General features: G+C 54.9%; 1 protein-coding gene across 1 annotated transcript; it reads left to right on the plus strand.

Annotated features, from left to right (window-relative positions):
• The first annotated feature begins 2,285 nt into the window (after positions 1-2,285).
• Positions 2,286-20,186, plus strand: LOC120395677 (C-type lectin lectoxin-Enh4-like). Its single transcript, XM_039520307.1, has 6 exons — positions 2,286-2,393; positions 11,169-11,248; positions 12,432-12,544; positions 14,846-14,986; positions 17,051-17,165; positions 19,709-20,186. Exons 2-6 carry the CDS (start codon positions 11,182-11,184, stop codon positions 19,774-19,776), a joined length of 504 nt encoding a protein of 167 aa, XP_039376241.1. The 5' UTR covers positions 2,286-2,393; positions 11,169-11,181; the 3' UTR covers positions 19,777-20,186.
• The last annotated feature ends 2,880 nt before the right edge of the window (positions 20,187-23,066 follow it).

Below are 23,066 nucleotides of genomic sequence, written 5' to 3' on the forward strand. Positions count from 1 at the left end.
GGCCAGTGCCATTCAATATCTTCATCAATTACCTGAAAGATAATACAAAACCACGGCTGGTGATATTAGCAGGTGAAATCAGAATTGGTGGAGCGGTAAATAATGGCTTGGACTGGTCAGTTCTACAGATCAACCCTAGTGAAACCAGAACCTCTGGGCCGGACACAGAACTCACTGGTGGGGTCTCTGGCCTGTGTGACTCAGGAGGTCAGATGAGATGATCACAATGGGTCCTTCTGGCTTTAACATCTGTGAAAACCAAGGCTCCCAGCGAGCCCCAGGCCCCTCTCAGGCCTTTGCTTCAGCGACATTGAGCCTGTGCCCAAGTCCCTGGATAACAGACCCTGAGTCTACATCCTCTTCCCCAGCACGGTCTGTAACAGGCAGCCCAGGCTCATCGCTCCGAGGGCAGCACAGGGGCTGACTGGCACCATCACTGGATGGTTTGCTTTGTCACACACTTCCCATTGCTGCAAAGGTGATATGTGGGGGGCCATCTGGGGATCAAGTGCCCCCCCCCCGCAGCCAGCCAGGGTAGGGAGGGGAAGGGGAGGGACCAGATCCTATTCTCATGCCAGCTGCTGGAATGCAGCTCCTCATCCAATCTGAACTACCGGAGACAGGGGCCGAGTGAGCCGGAGCCCCCCATCTCCTCCAGCATTCTCAGCTCTTGTTCCCAGAAGCCAAGCCCAGGCAGAGAGGTGGCCACCACTGCTGCCCCTCCCCAGCCAGGCTCTCTGGCAGGCCCTACTGTGCTGCCCAGAGCAGAGGCCGGGAGTGGCCAGCTTCAGCTGCAGGAGAAGTAGTTTCCTCCCACTAGTTGCCCAGGCTCAGCTGCCAGAGAGCGCAGACGAATGTGCTGGAGAGGAGCCGGCACAGCAGAAGGACAGAGGCACTTTCCCACCAGTAACATGGAGCAGGGAGGTGGCAGAGAGATTGTGGCAGCCCTGGGCTCAGACTGGATGGGGAAGGAGACACTAGGGGCTGCCACATGTCCTCCCTTTTAGATTGTACCTCTCAAGTATGGGGAGAAACCAGTCATCTGCAAAATACAAGTGAACTAGGTGAAGGATGACCCCAAATTACAGCATGTGACTTGAGACCAATTACTGCCACAAGAGTCACTCAGAGCTTGGGGGCTCAGGGCAGGTGGAGGGTGCTGAGCCTGGAGGGTGCTCACTGCTGGGTGCTCAGGGATGGGGTGGTGGTGGTGACAGAGGTCATTCAGGCTGTGTCCCCCCCATCACACCCTCTCTACAGGAAGTCTGCTCCATGTTTTGCCTGGAATTTGGCATCCCTGCATGTACCCCAGAACTTGACAGCGCTGCAGTCAGCCATTTTGTATGTTCAGCCACTGCCAGCTGAAAACCAAACGTCACATAGCTAGGAATAATCTGAGGCTTTTGTGAGAGAAGGTCAGACAGGTGCATACTTGCCGTGTGTTAATCAGAATGGGAGGATGGGATAGAACGTTATGGAAGAGAGTGGGTGGATAGTGACCTTGGTTTTTGGTGCCCTTGACATGTTGTTGTTCTGGCCAGAAATACTAGAAATGTTTGGAGATCATGAGTAGTTTGTTGAAATTAGGAGAACTGGTGACCCAGTAGAGGTGATTGTGCTTAGCCCTGGGAGTCACTATAGGTTATGTGCTTTGTCAGAGTTAACGATAAAAGATTAGGTAAAAGTAAATACCTGGGAGCAGTGCGAGGGAGCTTTTATTCAGACAGGAAGCTGACATCTAAACTCTCCATTAGCTGGATGGAAAGAGGGCCCCTGGAAGCCCAGCTGGTGATGACCCAAAACCATCTCAGACTGTGGGGAACTATACCTGGGATGTCCTAAACTTTGTGTCTGTGTGTGTGTGTGCACGTGCTTAATATCTAAGAAACTGTAGTTTTTGATAGGAGCACACTTGCTTGTATCAATAATTTCTCAGCTGGAATTGCTGTGTTCCCAGTTATTATTCCTGACACAGTCTGGAGAGAAACAGTTAAGTTACCACTGCTTTGTGTTCTGAAAACCCTGAGTAACACATGTGCCCTCTGGGCCGTCTGTCTGCCTCAGCGCCTGCCCCAACGCCCCCTTCCCAGTGCCAGGCTGTGACTCAGCAGCAACAACGCTCACCCTGCCAGCCACGCCAGGGCGTCTCAGGGGGCAACAGGAAGCTAAGCAGAAGCGGCGGCAGATTGTCATCTCGTATCTGTGTCGTCACTGGGTTTGAACTGTCACATCTGGGCCCATTTCCAAATTCACCCTCCTCCTTCTTCCTCCCATGGCCCCTCCCCTCTGCTGGTCTATAAACACCCTCGAGACCCATAGCCCAGCACAGGCTGAACTCCAATACCCAGTGCTCTGGACCAGCCGCCTAAGCAGACAGACAGACAAACGGACAGGTTAGTCCCTGCCCCCTCCAGTCTCTTCTCCCCTCTGGGCTGGGTGCTGGGCTCTAGGTGGAGGCCAATCCCTGGGATGGGGCCTGGTGGCCAGACTTGCCCTGTGTGAGCTGCCTGGGCCCTGGGACAGGGTCTACCCAGCTCTCCACCACCCGCAGCCCTGCTCCCTACCCCCCACCCCAATATGGACAAGAGCTGAGCGTCCTGTCCCAGAGAGCGGTGTCCAGGGCCCCACCCTCCCCCGCTGACACTGAACTAATGTCTACCCCTTTGTGAGGCCTGGCACATCACCCTCTGCCGGGTGGCCCCTGGCCCTCATCTCCCTTTGGCCCTCCCCCACCCCAGGGATGTTGCACAAGCCCTTCCAGCCCCCACCCTGATGGAGCCGGGAGGCAGAAGGGGTGGCGGAAGCCCAATAGGAGATCAGTGGGGGCAGGAAGGGTGGGGGGAGTACCCATGGCAGATTAGGAAGATAGGAGGGGTGGGGACGCCCATGGCAGGGCAGGGAGGGCAAGAGGGGTGGGGGAGCTGCCATGGAAGGGCAGGTGGGGTGGGGGGAACCCCCTTAGTGGAGCAGGCTGCTGTGGCAGGGAGCTGACAAACAGGCTAATCTCCAGCGAAGCTCACCCTTGCTGCAGCCGTAGGGTAACACGGGGACCCACAGCTCTGGGTGTCCCCAGCTGAACAGTCCAACCATGGGGCGGGTTTGTTTCCAGTGGGGTCCTGCAGGGATCAGTTCTCGGCCCTACACTAGTTAACATTGTTATCAGTGACCTGGAAGGAAACATAAATCCAGCACTGCTAAGTTTGCAGGGGGCACAAAGTTTGGGGGATGGTAAATAATGACGAGGGCAGGTCAGTGGTGGAGAGTGATCTGGATCTCCTGGTAAACTGGGTGCAGCAAACAATACAGCTCATCATGGCTAAATGTAAATGCCGACACCTAGGAACACAGAACACAGGCCAGACTTACAGACTTACAGGATAGGGGCCTCTGTCCTGGGAAGCGGGGACTGTGTAAAAGATTTGGGGGTGGGGGTGGGTAACCAGCTGAACATGAGCTCCCAGCTCAACGCTGCGGCCAAAGCACTAATGCAAACTTGGGATACAAAACCAGGGGAATCTCAAGTCGGAGCAGAGGGGTTATTTTACCTCTGTGTTTGGCAGTGGTGCCACTGCTGCTGGGATCCGGTGCCCAGTTCTGGTGTTCCCGGTTCAAGAAGGATGTTGATAATTTGGAGAGGGGTGAGAGAAGAGCCACGAGAAGGATTAAAGGATTAGAAAACCTGCCTTACAGTGCTAGACTCAGGGAGCTCAATCTGTTCAGCTGAGCAAAGAAAAGGTTAAGGGGTGACTTGATTCAAGTCTATAAATACCTACATGGGAACAGACATTGAGCAATGGGCTCCCCAGTCTAGCAGATGAAGGTGTAACACGATCCAATGGCTGGGAGCTGAAGCTAGACAAACTCAGACTGGAAATGTGGCAGAAATTTTTACCAGTGAGAATAGGTAATAATTGGAGATATACCAATCTCCTAGAACTGGAAGGGACCTTGAAAGTTCATCAAGTCCAGCTCCCTTCCTTAACTAGCAGGACCAATTTTTGCCCTAGATCCCTAGGTGGTCCCCTCAAGGATTGAACTCACAACCCTGGGTTTAGCAGGCCAATGCGCAAACCACTGAGTATTCCAGATGAGGTCTCACCAGTGCCTTTTATAACGGTACTAACACCTCCTTATCTTTACTGGAAATACCTTTCCTGATGCATCCTAAAACCGCATTAGCTTTTTTAATGGTCATATCACATTGGCGGCTCATAGTCATCCTTGATCAACCAATATTCTGAGGTCCTTCTCCTCCTCTGTTGCTCCTCTGCAGCCCCAGTTTATAACTAAAATTCTTGTTATTAATCCTTAAATGCATGACCTTGCACTTTTCACTATTAAATTTCATCCTATTACTATTACTCCAGTTTACAAGGTCATCCAGATCTTCCTGTATGATATCCTGGTCCTTCTCCGTGTTAGCAATACCTCCCAGCTTTGTGTCATCCGCAAACTTTATTAGCACATTCCCACTTTTTGTGCCAAGGTCAGTAATAAAAAGATTAAATAAGATTGGTCCCAAAACTGATTCCTGAGGAACTCCACTAGTAATCTCCCTCTAGCATGACCATTCACCCTCCAGTACAACCCTTTGTAGTCTCCCCTTTAACCAGTTCCTTATCCACCTTTCAAGTTTCATATTGATCCCCATCTTTTCCAATTTAACTAATAATTCCCCATGTGGAACCGTATCAAATGCCTTACTGAAATCGAGGTAAATTAGATCCACTGTGATTCCTTTGTCTAATAATCTGTTACCTTCTCAAAGACGGAGATCAGGTTGGTTTGGCACGATCTACCTTTTGTAAAACCATGTTGTATTTTGTCCCAGTTACCATTGACCTCAATGTCCTTAACTACTTTCTCCTTCAAAATTTTTTCCAAGATCTTGCATACTACAGATGTCAAACTAACAGGCCTGTAGTTACCTGGATCGCTTTCCACCCCTTTCTTAAAAATAGGAACTATGTCAGCAATTCTCCAGTCGTACGGTACAACCCCTCAGTTTACTGATTCATGAAAGATTCTGGCTAATGAGCTTGCAACTTCATGTGCCAGTTCCTTTAATATTCTTGGATGAAGATTATCTGGGCCCTCTGATTTCATCCCATTAAGCTGTTCGAGTTTGGCTTCTACCTCGGATGTGGTAATATCTACCTCCATATCCTCATTCCCATTTGTCATCCTACCATTATCCCTAAGCTCCTCATTAGCCTCATTAAAGACTGAGGCAAAGTATTTGTTTAGCTATTGGGCCATGCCTAGATTATCCTTAACCTCCATTCCATCCTCAGTGTTTAGCGGTCCCACTTCTTCTTTCTTTGTTTTCTTCTTATTTATATGACTATAGAACCTTTTACTATTGGTTTTAATTCCCTTTGCACGGTCCAACTCTACATGGCTTTTGGCCTTTCTCACTTTATTCCTACATGTTCTGACCTCAATAAGGTAGCTTTCCTTTCTGATCCCTCCCATCTTCCACTCCTTGTAGGCTTTCTGCTTTTTCTTAATCACCTCTCTGAGATCCTTGCTCATCTAGCTTGGTGTACAACTCCTGCCTATGAATTTTTTCCCCTTTCTTGGGATGCAGGCTTCTGATAGTTTCTGCAACTTTGACTTGAAGTAATTCCAGGCCTCTTCTGCCTTTAGAGTCACAAGTTCTTCAGTCCAACCCATTTCCCTAACTAATTTCCTTAACTTTTTAAAATTCACCCTTTTGAAATAAAAAACCCTAGTCCCAGATCTATTTTTGTTTATCCTTCCATCTAGTTTGAACTGAATTAGCTCATGATCACTCGAACTAAGGTTGTCCCCTACAACCATTTCTTCTATGAGGTCCTCACTACTCACCAAAACCAAATCTAAAATGGCATCCCCTCTTGTTGGTTCTTCAACTACTTGGTGAAAGAATCCATCAGCTATCGCATCCAGGAAAATCGGAGTCCTATTATTATTACTAGCACTTGTCCTCCAGTCTATATCTGGGAAGTGAAAGTCTCCCATGATCACACAATTTCCATTAGCGTTCACTTCATTAAAAACATTAAAGAGGTCTCTATCCATATCCAAATCAGATCCCGGCGGTCTCAGGGGAGGCTCTAGTACCTTTCTTCCCCAGTGTGATTTTTGCCCAGACAGACTCTGTCTTATCCATTCCATCACTTCTTATTTCTTTACAGTTAAACTCATCATTGACATACAATGCTACTCCACCACCTTTGCCTTCATTTCTGTCTTTCCTAAACAGCACATAGCCTTCAATACCTGTACTCCAGTCATGACTACTATTCTACCATGTTTGTTATCCCTATAACATCCAGTTTCACTTCCTGCACCAGTAGCTCTAGTTCCTCCATTTTGTTACCTAGGCTTCTCGCATTAGTGTACAAATATCTTAATTTTTGCCATTTGGCTTCACTGACATTTTTTACCTGGTTAGGCACAGACATTCTACCACTAATATCACCTATTAGACTGGTATCCACACTACTCTTCCTCCTTATGTCCATTCTTCTGCTCATGGCTGTATCCTCTCTTACTTTGTTTTCTTCCCTCTCAGTGTTAAATTCCGGCGTAGAGATTACCTGGACATCTCCCAACCATCTCCCCCACATTCCTAGTTTAAAGCTCTCTTAATCAGTTGCACCAGCCTCCATCCTAGAAGTCTGTTTCCCTCCCTGCTCAGGTGAAGTCCATCCCGAGAGAACAGTCCTCTGTCCATGAATGCTTCCCAGAGGCCGTACATCCCAAAGCCTCCTTATAGCACCACTGCCTGAGCCATCTGTTGATTGCCATAATCTTGTCACACCTTTGTCGTCCTTCTCTAGGAACAGGCAGAATCCCACTGAAGATCACCTGAGCCTCGATTTCCTTAAGTGTCTTCCCCAGCCTGGCATAGTCTCCCTTGATACGTTCCAGTGAGAATCTAGCCGTATCATTCGTTCCCACATGAAGGACAATCAGCAGATTCTTTCCCGCTCCTGTTAGGATCTTTTTCAGCCTCAGGTCCACATCCCGTATCTTAGCACCCGGCAGACAGCACACTCTTCTGTTCTCTGGATCAGCTCTAGTTACAGGCCTGTCTATTCTTCTCAGTAAAGAGTCCCCAATCATGTAGACCTGCCTTTTCCTGATGACCAGGGGGTTGGACTAGATGACCTCCTGAGGTCCCTTCCAACCCTGAGATTCCATGATTCTATGACCATGCGATTCTCTGGTCTATCCCCTGTTCCGTCTGGCTGCAAGTCCTCTTGATTTCTATTGTCTCTTGCAATCCTCCGCAATCCATCCCGTATCCTCCTGGGGCTCATATTTGGTGTTGTCTGCATTGACTTCCCCTCTTCCTGTAGGACTAGCTGCTCTTCTCTTCTTCCTTGCCCTCTCACCTTCAGCGACCACCTGCTGTGCCCCTTCTTCATTTTCCAACTCTGCAAACCAGTTCCTGAGCTCTATTTCTCCTTCACTGGCCCGTCTTTTCCTCTGCCTGGTTCTCCTAGTCTCCCCTCAAATTCCCCTTGCAACCCCCCACTCAAACTCCCCTGTTTACAACTTTGTTTGCTGGCTCCCTAGGTTCGTGGTGGTTCTCCATCACGGATAATTTTAAAATCAACACTGGATGTCTTTCTAACATCTCTGCTCTAGGCATTATTGTGGGGCAGGTCTCTGGCCTTTGTTTTACGGGGGTCAGACCAGGTGATCCCAATGGTCCCTCCTGGCCTAGCAATCTATGCATAAAATTCACAGTAGGAGTCAGCTGGTGCTTGGAAATGAGAGGAGGGAAGTTACCAGGTGTCACGAATTCACAGGGTCTGTGCTGTGCCCGGCCTTTAAACAGCCTCACTAGCCCCAGATACAAGCAGCCAAGCCACAGACATGTGAGATCAGAGTCACTTCAGGGCAAGTCTGACACCCCTTTCATTGGGCCACGGTTGGCACCTACAGACCAGGGTAATGGGCTCCCTAGAAATGCAGCAGAGAGACAGACCCGAGGGAGCGTGGGCAGCACAGAACAGGGCCAACCCCTCGGCCCCAGGCAGCACCTGCAAGTTATTATCCAATTCTCATGGATAATGCTGCTTGTCACTGACTCCATACGTCACCATTTACACCAAGGCCCGGTACGTGTAAATCGCCCCCCAGGGAGGATGGTGCATTTCCCAGTCTCTTTGCACAGGTGCAAATGACAACACCCAGTGCAGGGCGCTGAGGAGCCAAGCACAGGGTGCGCGATGGGCCGAGGGCTCCCCGGGCTTGAGGGCCGGGAATTGGGAAGTTGCCATTTTACCCTGCACTGATGGGGGCCAGGCCCCAGCTGGTGTGAGTCCAGTGACCCCCGTGGAGCTCTGGGCAGTTCACACCCACTGGGGTTCTAGCCCCGGTGATTCCAGTGGAGCTCTGAGCAACGCCTCCCCGCTGGGGCTCTGACCCCAAGGACTCCAGTAGCCCCACACCAGCCTGTACCCGCTGGGGATCCCCCCACTGACTTCAGGGGGACTCCAGCTGATTTACACTCCCGGGGGCTCTGCCCCGAACTTTCCATGGGACAAGATGGATGTGAGCAGTTGGGTCAGTCAGGGCCAGGGCACGATGGCTCCCCACAGCCACACTGACCTCAGCGCTGACCGACAGCGGGTGGGGAGAGGAGGAAACAGCTTTTATTTTATCTGTTCTCTCAGCCCTGACAAACGCTTCCTCCTGCTCCCAGCCTGGCTGGTGGCTGGGGCCTGGCTCCTCTTAGTTCTGTCTGCCTGGGCATTAAATGATTGTAGCTGCCATCAGCACAGATCTGCATGTTCAGTACTGACATCCGGTCCCCTCCCTGCACTGGTCTATAAATGCCCCGGGCCTGGCCAGTGTCCCATGCAGGCTGCACTTGGACTGGCCTTGCACCAGAGCAGCTACCCAGCGAGACACTCAGGTGAGACCCTGGCTTCCTCCAGCTTCCTCCTCCTGCGCTGGGGGCTGGCGGCAGCTGATCTGTTATGGGGGTGGGTGTCCAGGCTTGTCCCGTGTGTGTCCCCTGAGCCTGGGGCCGTCTCTGTCTCACCCCTTCCTCCCCCCCAGCACAGCCCTGCACGCGGGACCCTAACGCCCTGCAGAGCTGTGCCCAGCGCTCTGCCCCTCCAGGAGCTGGGCCCAGCCTCCAGTCCTGTGTCCAGTCCCTGCTGGAGCATCTCTCTGCAGGGCAGCTCTCCCATTCGACCCCTTCTGCTAATAATGGTGCAACGGGGGTCCCAGCCCCCACCATGGGCTGCAGTAACTATAACACCTCCCCCCCCCCCGGCCCAACCACGCGGTGTTGGCTTTCCAGACACCCATTGTCCCTGGAGCTGGAGATCTGAGTGTGATTCAAACACCTGTTAGTGGGGAAAGGCCCCGGGGGGTGGGTCAGTGGCTGTTTCATGCACCAGGTGCTGGGTGATAACACGAGAGGACTCCGTGTTTCTACCACTAACCCAGCTCTTTAGTCAGAGAACGATTGCAGAGGTGCTGCACCTGCAGCTGGCATTCCAGCCACGTGCACACAGACTGGCCTCCATCCTGGTGGCACTGGGGCCTTGTAGACGGTCCAGTGTGGGGGATCGGCCCTCTCAGGTGTGGCCGGGAGCCAGGCTGCCTCACTACGCGGCCTAAATCAGCAGTTCAGTCTCCAAAGGTCCAAGCCCTAGGTCAGGGCGGGCAACAAACAATAGTCTAAGGGCTCAGACCCTCAGGCAGGGGCTGAGCAAACCAGCAGTAATTTAAGCCCAAGCCCTCAGTCAGGGCGGGGCAACAGACAGCAGTTCTGGGCTCAGACCCTCAGGCAGGGGCTGAGCAAACAACAATAGTCCAGGGGCTCAGGTCCTCAGTCAGGAGCTGAGCAAACAAAGTCAGAAAAGCTCTAGCCCTAGGTCAGGGTGGGGCAACAAGCAGCAGTTCAAGGGGCTCAGGTCCTCAGGCAGGAGCTGAGTCACAACAATAGTTCAGGGGCTCAGGTCCTCAGGCAGGAGCTGAGCAAACAGCAGGTAAGTCCATACTTCTGTGTCTGAGCGCTGGGGTGAGGGGGAGATGCCACCCGTGAGTGGGGTGGCAGGGGGGACACAAGCCCACCCACTCCACTGTGTCCCAGCCCGGGGCCCTAGCAGTGGCAGTTAGTCTGCTGCTGTGTCGGTGGGGTCCTGACCGCAACACACCGACATCGGCTCGAAATCTGCTGTAGCCAACCTGGGGTCAGCTACCCCCGGGCTACTTCCCATCTCCCCCTCCATGGGTACCTGCTCATCTCTGGTGTCCGGCACTGGGTCCCACACCATGGGCTCCTCGACGTGCTGAGGGCTGGCTAGCTCGGGCTGCTCCTCAGGACTCAGGTCGGGGGGACACTCGGGCAGTTCCTCGGGGTACTGGGCTCAGGGAAGGCTTGGCCAGTCCTCCTCAGGGTACCGGGCTCGGGGAAGGCTCGGACAGCCTTCCTCAGGGTACCGGGCTCGGGGAAGGCTTGGTCCAGCAGGAGCTCGGTCAGGATCATCTGTCCTCTCCGGCCGCCGGGCAGCAACTGAGCGCTGGGGCCGGGCTTTTATACTTCCTGTCCCGCCCCTTGACTTCCCGGGGGCGGGGACAGGCTGCAGTGGCTCCGCCCACTGCGGCAGCGGCTGTTCTGGCTCGGCCCTCTCAGGTGTGGCCGGGAGCCAGGCCGCCTCACTACAGGCCTCTTCCAAACTCTCCCCCTGCCACCTGTCCCCTCCCCCCAAGTTCTATGTAGGTGGCTACCGAGGGGACCTGCCAGCCCCAGCACTGGGGGAGAGAGGGGCAGCGGGAGATGGCAAATGCCCCTTCTGAGAACTGCTTTGCTCTGCAAATGGGACCCTGTTGCCTGGGACCCAGTTCCCATCTGAGTGACCACGGCCTCCCTGCTGACCCCTGGCTCCTCCCCACCTGCAGCCCTGGGCTGGGGAGTCCCTGGAGATGCTGCTTGCAGAGCCCAGCCACTGAGGAGCTGGGACCTGGCTCCCTGCTGGGTGTCCAGTTCTCTCCCTGGGGCCCGGCTCAGTGAGGGGTGGAAGAGGAAGGGCCCTTTTGAGCCAGGCAGATGGGCACCTCCCCCTGTGAAATGCCCCATTGGAGAAGGGGGGCTGCTCCAGGGGGTGTCCCAGCCTCTCATGGCCCATCTCCCTGGTGTGTTTTCTCCCCAGAGGAAGCAAGAAGATGGGGCCAGTCGCCTACTTCAGCCTCTGCCTCCTCGGCTGCCTGATCTTTAACCCCTCGATGGCCGGTGAGTCCCTGCCCGGCCCCTCGGGAAGTGGATTCATTTCCCTCGTCGCTCCCAGAGCCACTGCCCATCTCCTGCTGCTGGGGGTCACTGCCCGGGGGGAGCCCAGGCCCTGCGGCCCCTCCCCAGGGAGCGGGTGAGAGAAGGTGGGTGAAAGGCCCCCCAGGGCCGGCTCTTCCCATGAGGATTGGGTGGGGCCAGTCGCTGGGTAACGGGTACTCAGCCCCCGTCAGCTCCAGGCTCCCCTCCCCCCCTCCCATGGTCCCCTCCCACTGGCCGGCCGTGTCCCCACGGGGTTCCTCTCCAAGGGCTGCTCATGGCTCTGCTCCAGCCCCAGCTTCTCCCCCATCCGGCCTCTGCTCCCGGCTGGGCTGCCCCAGTCCCTGCACACTGTGTCTTTCTCCTCAGACTGTCCCAGTCCCCCCCCCTGCTGGGACACGGCTCCACCCCGTCCCCGTGCCCCCAGCCCTGAGCAGGGCAGAGCCTGCCCAGTGTTCCCCTCCCCTCTGCCCCAGCCCCACAGATCCCTGCTATCCCCCCTCTATGTCCCACCTCCCTGGGCACCTCTCTCCCTTCCCTCCTCCTACAACCCCCCAGCTCCTTCCATCCAGAACTGGGCCCCTGCCCCAATTTCCTGCCTAGTCCCAGTCTGTGCCAACCCCACTGCTCCCCCAGCTTCACCCTGTGGCCCTGGGTGCTCCCTTCCTGCCCCCCTGCCGGCTTCCCTGGTCCCACTGTCCCGCATGGCCCAAGGGGAGAGGGGGAGAAGCTCAGGGTGGCAGGAATTCCCTCTGCCCGAGGGCTGCAGCTGAATGGGGGCCACTGTGGCTGGCAGCTCCGTTTTTCCCAGTTCCCTGGGGCAGGGAGGGTCTATCAGCCACCCCACAGTCACTGGCTCCTTTGTCTCCCCCAGGGAGCCATGGGAAAGGACCCCCTGCCCCATTCAAACCCAGAGCCCCTGCCCTGCTGGGATCCCTGCTCAGAGCTGAGTGCCAGGGGCCCCGTTTTGCCGACCTGGGGTCTGAGCAAACCCAGCTTCTTCCTGCAGCACCAGGGGCTGGAGGGTCCTGCCAGCCAGACACAGCCCCAAACGGGCTCCCGATGTTTTTGTGCTAATGGGAAAGCTGTGGCTGTGCCTCCGAAACAGCCTCTAACCGCAGTGTCCTGTCCCCACCATGGCCCCCAGCCCCCTCTCTCTCAGCAGGGGCACAGGCTGAGCCATGTCCCAAGGACTGGTTGTCCTTCCACAGCACTTGCTATGGATTCTTTGAACAAGAGAAAACCTGGATGGAGGCTGAGGTGAGAGGCTGGGGGCAGCGGGGCTCGGGGTGCTGGGCTGGAGCCAGAGGCTGTGGGGATGGGGCGATTTAGGGTGAATATCAGAGTAAATGAGCTGGGCTGGGCTGGGGAATCCACTTTGGTGAGAGGGGAGGGGGGAGTGTTGCCAATTTTCTAAGCGCACCCTCTGCACCGCCCCTTCTCCGAGGCCCCACCCCCAATTGCTCCATCCCCCTTCCTCTGTCACTCTCCCCCACCCTCACTCACTTTCTCCAGTCTGAGGCAAGGGGTTAGGGTGTGGGGTTAGTCTTTAAGATGCCACCGGACTCCTCGTTGTTTTTGTGGATACAGACTAACACGGTTACCCCTCTGATACTTGGTACCATGCCATGCGACTTATTCTGTGCACCCAGCAGAAGTATTTTTCACTAACCTCACTCAAGGAGGAGCAGACATAGCCAGTGAGTTTATTTCTTGATCTAGGTGTTTTATTCAAACCCAGTATAAGTAAGCGAGCCTGGCAGGGAATTCTGTGGAAGAAAGGTGATTAAAGTGCTGCCTTAACGCAGGCTGTCAGGGACAAACCCTTTCGAAAAAGGAGAGATTAGGCTTCAGGTTGGTGCAGGTAGCCTGAAAAACCAAGTCTCTCTCTATACAGTATGCACCGAACTCTGCCACGCAGCGGAGAATCCGCCTGGCGATTGATCTATAGCTGTTAGTTCCCACAGGGAAATGTTATTAGTGCTTTAGGGTGACAAGGGGGGGATCTCGCGGCGGTGGGGCCAGCAGCAGGGTGAGGAGGGGAGTGGTGAGCCAGCGGCATGGCAGGCTGGGGGGTATCTCATGGTGGACAGCAGCAGACAGGGCCTAGGGTGGAGCAGGGGTGGAGTCTGGGTGGCGCTGTAGGCAGAAGAGGTGGGACAGGAGCGAGCCTCCCCCCGGGGAAGTTTCACCCACTGCCTGTGCCTGCACGTTCAAGGCTCACACTGTTACCTGGGGTTCTTTCAACCCAAAGCTCTTGGTAACTTTACTCTGTGCGAGGAGGTGTCAGGAAATAAATCAGGGGACACACAGCCGTCCAACCGATCGATGCTGCACAAACAGGACAACACAAGAGTGCTTTCACTTAAAGCTAAACTTTACTTAGTTTCAAGCTCTTACACACGTCCGCAACAAGATTAGTAAAACACCCCCAACCCTTGATAATTACCAACGCTGAGTGTGGCTCTCAAGTGGCACAGCGACAGGCTTCCAGTGGCCAAATCTTCCATCTGCTGATGGGGAGCCCCAGATGTATCCAGAGGGAGAGTCCAAAAAGAGTCCAAAAGAGTCCCCAAACCAGTCCAACTATTTAAACCTTGTTCCCCTTATTTATACATCAGTAATAGAATGACATGTCCCTTACAGAAACCTTGCTAAGTGAGCAGTTTCAGTGATCAAGCAAGAGGTTCCTTCTGATTATTGATTAACCAGGTGTGAGTTTTTCCAGAGTTTGCAGCCTTGAGACCCCAATAGACATTCCTGGGGCACATCCTACTCTTTTAAAATGCAAGTATCAGCAACTTCAACACAATTCTTATTAGGAAGGACGCGGGGTCAAGCTCCCCTGCCCCCATGCCTTGGTCAAGCTGAGACTGGCCAATTTACAGCTTGCTGACTAGGCCACCTTTAACAATAAGCCATAGTGGTTTCAAGCACTTTACTGGTTTGCTGAAGTCTCCCCATACAACACTTGTCCTCTTGTGCAGAGGGCTCGGGCAGCAGGGCAGTTTCATTGCTGGGTAGGCATCTGGGCTTGGCTGGAGCCTGGGCTCCAGGGCCCTGTGAGATCTGCCAGGAAATCCCCTCGGCCAGGGCTGCACTGAGGTCATGTGGTGCTAATTGCTCACGGGCACAAGCCGAGCGCCTGGCAGAGTCCGAGTGCCTGGGTCAGCACCGTGCCCTCCATCCGCCCCACCCGTGCTCTCCTCCCAGCATGACAGCGGGTGTCTGGCAGAGCCATGGCCCAGGGCAGGCCGGTGCTCCGAGCAGAGCCCAGGAGCTGGGGCGGGAGGGATTGGGTGACGCCAGCAGGGCACAGGGTGGCTGTGGCTGTGCCACACGGGGTGGGGGAGGGAAGGTGAGGGGGGCTGGAGGGAGGGAGGCGGCTCTACCTGCTCCCCCCATTGGTCCTGGGGAGGGGACAGGCGCTACCAGGGGCCCTGTCCCCTCACAGCCCTTTCTGCCCGGGGGAGGCAGGGCCCCAGAACAGAGCTGGACTCGCTCCTGCTGCTCCCTGCACTGGGGCTGGGGGGTAACTAGCTCTGTTTTCTCTTGTCTCAGGTTCATTGCCAGCACGAGAGGCACGGGGCCCATCTTGCCTCCATTCACAGTGATGTAGAAAATAAAGTGCTGGCCCATTACATCAAGCAGAAATACAAAAAGATCCACGCCGTCTGGATCGGACTCACAGACCCCAAGAAGGTGAGTGCCCGGTGCCCGCTCTGCCTCTGGCAGCCCCTCCCCAGCCCCTGGGCTCTGGGTCTCTGCTCAGTGAGGTTGTTGTTTGGGGCGGGGGTGGCACCAGAGCAGGATTTCCATTGGAACGGGGTGAAAAGGGGCTGTAACCGCCTGGGCTTTCAGTCACAGGATCGATCCCCAGCGCCCGGTGCAGAGTATAAACTGCTGTTACTAATATTCACGTTCGTGACACTAGCGCCCAGGGACCCACCACACTGGCCTGTTGTGCTCAGACCGTGCACGCCCGGCATGAGAGTCAGCCCCGCCCCACACGGACGAGACGTCTAGACGAGGGCTCGGGGAAAGGGGCAGCCCCACGGGCAGAGCGACCAATGCGAGGGCAGCAGAGCCCTGGGAGTGCTGTCGCTCTGTGTATTCGTCCTCAGGGTGGGCTCAGGGAGGGGGGGGTCACCTGGCCAGCGGTGCGTCAGCGCCAGGCCTGTAGGGGGAGCCCCGGTGGGTCCCGATACTCACCCGACACAGGCCCAGGAAAGGGCAGTGACTGGGGCTGGCGGGAACGGGGAGGTTGCAGATCCCCCCTGGCTACAGAGGCTTCATCACTTACAGCTCAAAGGGAGCCACCGTGGTTCATTGCAGTTGCAAGTCGGTGGGCGGTGGGGGGGTCTACAGTCCAGTCTCTAGTCCAGCAAAGAGGCTGGTTTCCAGGTTAGGCTCAATTAGTGTCTCTCCCTGGAGCCCTGCTCAGCCACTGCTGCTCCCCCATGGACTCAGGGGCAAGACACAGGGGGGGATATTGTGTGTGGTTGTGTCTGTGATGTCAGAATTGCACGAGAACAAATCTTCTATTCAATCCACACACCCAGCTGCCGAGGCTGAACGGGACGTTTCTGAGAGCTCGGGGCTGGGCGCACGTGGTGGGTGCTGCTGGCCCTGCTGGCCGGCCGGCAGCCGCAGAGCAATGCCGCCGGTGGCACCGATGGGAGACAGGGGAGCTCCGGGGGCAGCACTGCTGGGCAGCACAGACGCACCCTGCTGCAGACGCTCCTGTCTGGCCCCAGAGTGCGGGAGAGGCTGGTGTTTCGGGAGCAGGAAGTGGGAGCAGGAAGCGGATCCAATACAAGGGTCAGAGCCAGAGTCAGGCATTAATAGCCAAGCCGAGGGTCAGAGGCAGGAGGGGACCCAGGCGGCACATTAAGGGTCAGAGCCGGAGCCCAGGGGCAGGGTAAGGAAGCCGGGACCAGGAGCAAGCTGAGGCGGCCAGGGCTGAGCAGGAGCAGGGCTGGGAAACAAGCAGGAGCAGGAGGAGGAGCAGGGCTGGAGCAGGACAGGAGCACGGCGTGGAGCAGCAGGCACAGGGAGGATGGCAGCCGTGGCAGGAACACACGGAGCAGCCCGAGAGCTGCTGGGCTAAGAGCCGGCCAGCTGCCCTTCCTGCCCAGGCAGGGGGTGCAGTCAGGAGGGCGGCCTGCAGCCGGCTGGCTGCGCTGGGTGGGTCGCCAGGTGACTAATTCTGCTGCAGCCCCTGATCCCCGACAGTGCGATCCCCAGCTTCACCCAGCGCCCCCGTCCCCCAGACCGACCACCGTGATCTCTGCAGTGGGGAGCAGAGTAACTCTCCTGTGGCTGGGCTTTGGGAGCGTCGTCGCGTGGGTCTGTGCACACGAGAGAGACCGGGGGCAGCAGCGTGGGGCTGCGGGACAGCGCGTGGGATGACGCTGCAGGTGCTGCCTGTCGGGTTGTGCTGGAGATGGACGTGGAACCTGAGGGCAGTTCAGGGTGCGCTCCCCTCGGCGATGTGGGGGTGGCAGGGGCAGGGGGTGCTGGAGACTCTCCCTTCACTTGCTATTTTCATGTGTCTGAGGCTTGGGCAGGTCCTGGTGTAACTTCAGCTGCCAGTAAATGTAGCCCTGGTTGTCAGCGCTGACATTTCATAGCAATGATCAGTGTCTCCAGGGTCACTGGGCAGCCTCTGCCCGTGCCCTGCCCATGGCCCCTCAGCTCCGGGGCACGTCTCTAGCTGTGTAACCTTGGGTTTGACAGGGGCTCTGCTCTCCTTCGTCTCTGCAGAATCAATGCTGGAGATGGTCAGATAATTCCCTGCTCAGTTTCGCAAATTGGGAGGATGGGCAACCCCAGAGATCGAAACCAGACGAGAACTGCGCAGGGTCATCTCCTGATTCAGGTAAGCAGGCGGCTCAGACCCGCATGGACCTACCACCCTGGCAGCGCTCTGACCACACAGGTCCTGAGATACTGATCCGGGCTGGCCCCAGCGCGCCCTGGAGTGCAGATCCTTGCTCCTCTCTCTTCCCTGCCCCATGCTGGGAGGGCAGTCAGGAGAGAACCCCTTGTCTCACCTGGTAAAATCCTACTTACCAGATTCCCTGAGTCAAGTCATGTCTCTGCTCCAGTGACAGGCAGGAGATACACACATACACACAGACAGACACACAGATGCACACACACCCCTCATCCCAGAGGGGGACTCTGCGGAGCTCTTAAGGGTGATGGCTCTGAGTCTCTGTTGCACCCCTACTCCACTGCACCAGGTGTCGAGCAGGCTGAACTGTGCAAACACTGATCCACCCAGTGATTTGGGGATGGGGGCTGCATTTGGCCCCCTTTTGGGGGTGTGTTACTCACAGGCATTTGCACACACACCAGCTGCTTGTGAAAGTGCTGCCCAGTCTCCTCAGGGGATCATTAGCAGAAGCTGCAGCCAGGGAGCAGACCCCGCAGGACGTGGTGTAAGTGACCAGGTGCTCACAGCGCCAGCGGGGAGGGAAAGAAGTTCTGAGTGGCCCAGGCAGCGACTAGCCAGCGTTGGTGGATAACGATGGGTCAGTTTGCAGAGAATTTTTGAACAGGAAAGGGGCAAAACCACAACAAATTCCCTGCCCAGCCCCGATCATTGGGGGCTGTGTCTGTGTGGGGCCTGCAGTGCCAGGGGGTGTGGGGAGCGAGGGGCAGGGCCGGGGCTCTCAGACCAATTCCATTTATCACTGGGACAGGCCTGAGCCGGGTGTGTTAGACGGTGACAAGCAGCCAATTGACACACTGGGCTCTGTAATAATCAATTAACCTCTAACTAAACCAGGGGTAGGCAACCTATGGCACGTGTGCCGAAGGCGGCACACGAGCTGATTTTCAGTGGCACTCACACTGCCCGGGTCCTGGCCACCGGTCCAGGGGGCTCTGCTTTTTAATTTAATTTTAAATGAAGCTTCTTAAACATTTTAAAAACCTTATTTAATTTACATACAACAATAGTTTAGTTCTATATTATAATAGAAAGAGAAAATTCTAACAGTTTTAGATGATATTACTGGCACGTGAAACCTTAAATTACAGTGAATAAATGAAGACTTGGCACACAACTTCTGAAAGATTGCCGACCCCTGAACTAAAACATAAATTATTAGGACTGTCAAGCAATTAAAAAAATTAATTGTGATAAATCATACTGTTAAACAGTAATAGAATACCATAAAGTGAGCACGGTGCACTTTGTATTATGTGTTATAATTGGCATTGATATATCTGAAAATGTAGAAGAACGTCCAAAATATTTAATACATTTGAATTGGAATTCTATTGTTTAACAGTGCGATTAATCACGATAATTTTTTTTCATTGAGATTAATTTTTTTGAGTTAATCACACGAGTTAACTGTGATTAATCAACAGTCCTAGTAATAATTAATTAACCTTTAAATAAAACATCAATTATTTGTTACTTTCATAAACTAGTCATAAATTACACCCAAAAAACAATGTTAAAGGGACATGAAGGTCACAAAGTCAAGGAAGTACCAGACTAAGGCTGCCCTATAACCTTAACTCAGACCATGGTTCATATGTGTCATGATATCATCTTCAGTTACAGGCTCACTGTCCATCAGGCCTGATGCCGGCAGATGGGCACAGCCAGGGCTGCAGTCACTGGACGGGGATAGAGTCAAAGAGCAGCAGAAACCCGCACCCCAGGGAACAGGGCACTGAGAACGGCCTATACCCCCCACGGAGCTCCCTGCTGGGCCTGGGGTGCTGCTGAGGGGCTGAGCCCACCCAGCCCAGCCCCAGGACTGTCCTTCCCTGGGCGCTCTCTGGCCTGACTACGCAGGAATCCGACTGCCGGGCAGCCCCTGGGCACGGGCACAGACACCCCCAGAGCAGAGGGGTAACGGGGTCTGAGGGAGGAACGTGCTGCTCCGTGCACAGCAGGCTGGTGACACTGACTCCTGGGGCAGGGACACATCCCCTCTGCACGGCGGCTGAGCCCTGCCTGGGACAGAGGTTCCCATGGGTGCAGCCAGACCCAGGTGGGCAGGGCATGGAGGGGGCCTGGCTGGGGCAGCTCACTCAACAGGGAGGAGGCAGCAGCCCAGTTCCTGAGCGGGTGCCCCAGTCCCGGGGCAGGGCTCTCGCTCTCTCCTCTGCCCTCTGGCTGGGGTGGGGGGCACGTGGGGTGGGGGAGGTAGGAGCAGTAGCACATGGACCAGGCGTCTCTCCTTTCACACTGAGCCTCGGCCTCTCTTTGCAGAATGGGGCTGCCCCAATCTGGGGTGCTCAGGGCTCCATCCCACCCTCCTCTTCCTCAGGGCTGTGCACAGGAGCTGGGATCTTCTGCGAGGGGCAGGGAACGGGGCAGGGGAGGGGTCACCGTATGAGCAGGAACGGCCCAGCCTGCCCCACCCCACGGGTCATTTCTGTTTTTCTTTCCAGATTTTAAGAAATGGCACGATTATCCCTGTGAAGACAGACACCCCTTCATTTGTGAGCACAAACCCTAGGGGAGGCAGCTCACCTGGACCAGAGGGCTCCCAACACCTGGGCTGTGAGTGAATCGGGTCCCTCTGGCTCCCTGGGGAGACCAGATCCTGTGTCCCAGGTTGCAAAGTCCCTTCTGCAAAGCATCGCTGAGTTACGCTGTGTCACTCCCGCTCTGCTCTGCCCCCTTCTCTCCCTGTCACACCCACGCTCTGCTCTTCTCAGCCATCTCAGCACAGTGCAGTGATAATAAACTTTCTCTCCAGCATTCAGCTCAGTGTGTGTCTCCTTTCTTGTGTTCCTGACTCTGGCATGGACAGTCCCCTGTGTCGCCTGTCACCAGCATCAGCACCCCAGAGCCAGCGCTTCAGGGGAAAGAAATGGACTGTATTAAGAATGAGGAGGGCCCTGCCCTTCTGGTTAAAAAGTGGATATTCACTACCCCTGAGACACGGCCAATTCATCCCGCTCCCTTCTACCCCCCACCCCGGGCGCTCATCCCTCCTGTCCTCATCTCAGTGCTCTCCAGAGCAGGACCTGTCTAGCCTGCCTGCAATGCACCTGCCCATCTTGCAGAACAGGAATACAAACCAAAAAAGACTGAGCCAGGACTCCTGGGTTCCAATCCCAGCTCTGCTGGAGGGATCCTGCGTGACCCTGGGAACATCCCTTCTCCTCTTCCCTGTTACATTTATCCAGAGGTGAAAGTAAGCTGGTACCAGTAAAAAGGTGCAGTAGTGTACCAGCAAGAAAGTGGAGAATTCAGTGCCGGCTTACTTTCACATCTTTTGACTGCATAACAAACTCTCACATTTGTTTGTTGTTTCAGTCCCTCTCCTCCTCCAGCCAGGCTGTGGACGTGGCCAGGCTCCACACTTTCCCCCTGTTAGGAGTGTTAGGGGCTTATTCCTTCACCCTCCCACTTCCCTGGTCCTCCCATGAACAGAGAGCAACAATACCCCACGTCCAAAGGCGCAAACAATTCGATGTTTATTGGGGTGAATTTCCAGCAAGCTTGAGTCCACTTTCCTTCCTTAGTGTCCCCCTTCCCAGCTCTGACACCACAGAGCCTGGCCTGTGTCCCTGTTCCTGTTCCGATTCCCCCTCTTAGCAAAACATCATCCCAATTCCCCCACCCCCAGTCCCTGTTCTCATTCCCCCACTACTTCCTGATTGACTGCAGACTATATAGTAAAACTTGAGTTCTGCTTAGCTAGACCTTAACCAGTCATTTTACTGAAATTTAATGAACCAATCCTAACATACTGTAACATGGTTATTTAACCAATTATATCCCACCACCTTAGTTGGTTTGCACCCAACAAAATTAATTATACAGCAGACAGAAACAATCACAGAACCAGACAGAGATTATACAGCCACACAATAGGGAAGTGGAGACTACAATGATAGAACAACACAGAAATGAGGGTTTCACATCCCAGCTATTGATAAGTGAGTTCTTGCCAGACAGGCTGCTATCAAACTAAGTTTCCTTTTACATCTTCTAGGCTCTTCCCTTTCTCTGGAGGTGATAGGAATATCAGGACAGAATTGTATTCCTAACAGCCCAATAGCACCTTATTTCCATGTGACGGGTTTGGGATGTGAGGATGTGACCATACACTTCCCAGCTTATGGCTGCCTCTGCTGCTTAGCCTAAGAACCAGGCCTCCGACTGTCACAGTAAGAAAAGGCCCTTACACTGGCAGACAGTGATTTCGATTCTTTCTTTTATACCTCTATAACTAGCTACGTGATAAGAATACGCCTAAATTCTTACAGTGCAGGCCTGTGCAAACAGGCCTGAATATCTATATCCTAACAGCCCCCCCAACCCCCGCCTGGCACTCAGCAGCAGCTGCAGGGGCTCCCCTCTAGCTTGTAGCAGGGGGCAGGGGGAGTGGCTGAGGGAGAAACCTCCCCAGGACGCCTGCTTCCTGCATAAGAACAGTTTAAACTCAGCTGCTCCCTGCACAGTTCAGCCTGTGGGATTAGGAGCCATTAGGAGCCTAGCCCCGTTGGCAGCCTGGCTGGAGGAGGAGAGGGAGAGAAACAAAAAATGAATGTGAGAGTGAGTTTTCCCTTTCCAAGCTTTTATTAGCTCTGAATTTGAGCTGCTGCAGCCCCTGCTGAGTGCCAGGGAGGGGGAGGGGAAGCATGGAGCCTAGCCCCATCGGCAGCCTGGCTGGAAGAGGAGGGAGGAGAGAAACCAATGTGACAGTGAGTTTTCCCCTTTCACCTGCTTTTATTAGCTCTGGATTTAAGCTGTGCAGCCAAATGCCTATTGTATTTTTTTTTGTATTATAGTACTGGAGATCCCCTCATCCAGGGGGCAGAAAAGAACTGCCCCTGCCTTGGTCACACCCCCCCCTCCTCCCTCCCCCCAACAACTGTGAGTGAAATTAACAAGGATGCCAGAAATGGCTCCTAATCCCATGGGCTGAACCGTGCAGGGAACAGCTGAGTTTAAACTGTTCTTATGGGGACGCAGGGGTGTGAAATGTTGTTATCCTCAGTGTACGAGTCGATGGCAGCAGAACCGTCCCCAGCCTGCCTGATTGATCCTCACGCGCTGAGCGGGGTGAGTGACCCCAAATCCAGTGAGAGCCCGAGGTGGGGGGGCAGGTGTTCTCTCCTCCCTGGGCTGGGGGCTCTGTTTAAAGACAACGTGATCAAAGACAACACAGGATGCAGCAGCAGCAGGGGGATCCCCCCCGTACCCAGGGAAATCACTAAGTGCTGGGCAAATTGCCAGAGCTTCAGAACTCAGCATCACAGCTCAAGGCAGAAGCACCAAACGGCAAATGTGTCAGCGCCATTGATGAGCCCACAGGGCAGGGACAGAGACAGCAACGACAGTGTGAGCAGCACCAGGGCCATCGCTCAGCACCCACAGGGCAGGAGGTGAAGCGAGATGAAGACACCACTGAACTGTGGGACTTCTCTGATGCGGGAAACCACTGGGGAGTGGGGGGCAGTGGAAGGGAAGAGGAGTGGCGCATGTGACAGGTTGGACCCCCCTTCCGGAGTGCCTCCTGATGTATTGGGGTCCCCCTGAGCCCACCAGCCTGGACTCCCTCACCCTGTCCTGCTGCTCAGATATACACACACACACACAGGTAGGGACACACCTAGCTGTACAATCACACAGAGTCTGCAATCAGCTCTGTGTGGGCAGACTCAGCTCGGGGAATTGCCCAGCACTCTGGTGCTCACCCCCTCTGGAGTGTAAACCCAAAATGATGTTGTCCTGCACTGCACAGAGCTCTCTACAGCGTAAGCTCATGAGCTACGCCCCCTTCCTCAAGGA

Source organism: Mauremys reevesii, linkage group 1, assembly GCF_016161935.1.
Source record: "Mauremys reevesii isolate NIE-2019 linkage group 1, ASM1616193v1, whole genome shotgun sequence".
Lineage (NCBI taxonomy): Eukaryota > Metazoa > Chordata > Testudines > Geoemydidae > Mauremys > Mauremys reevesii.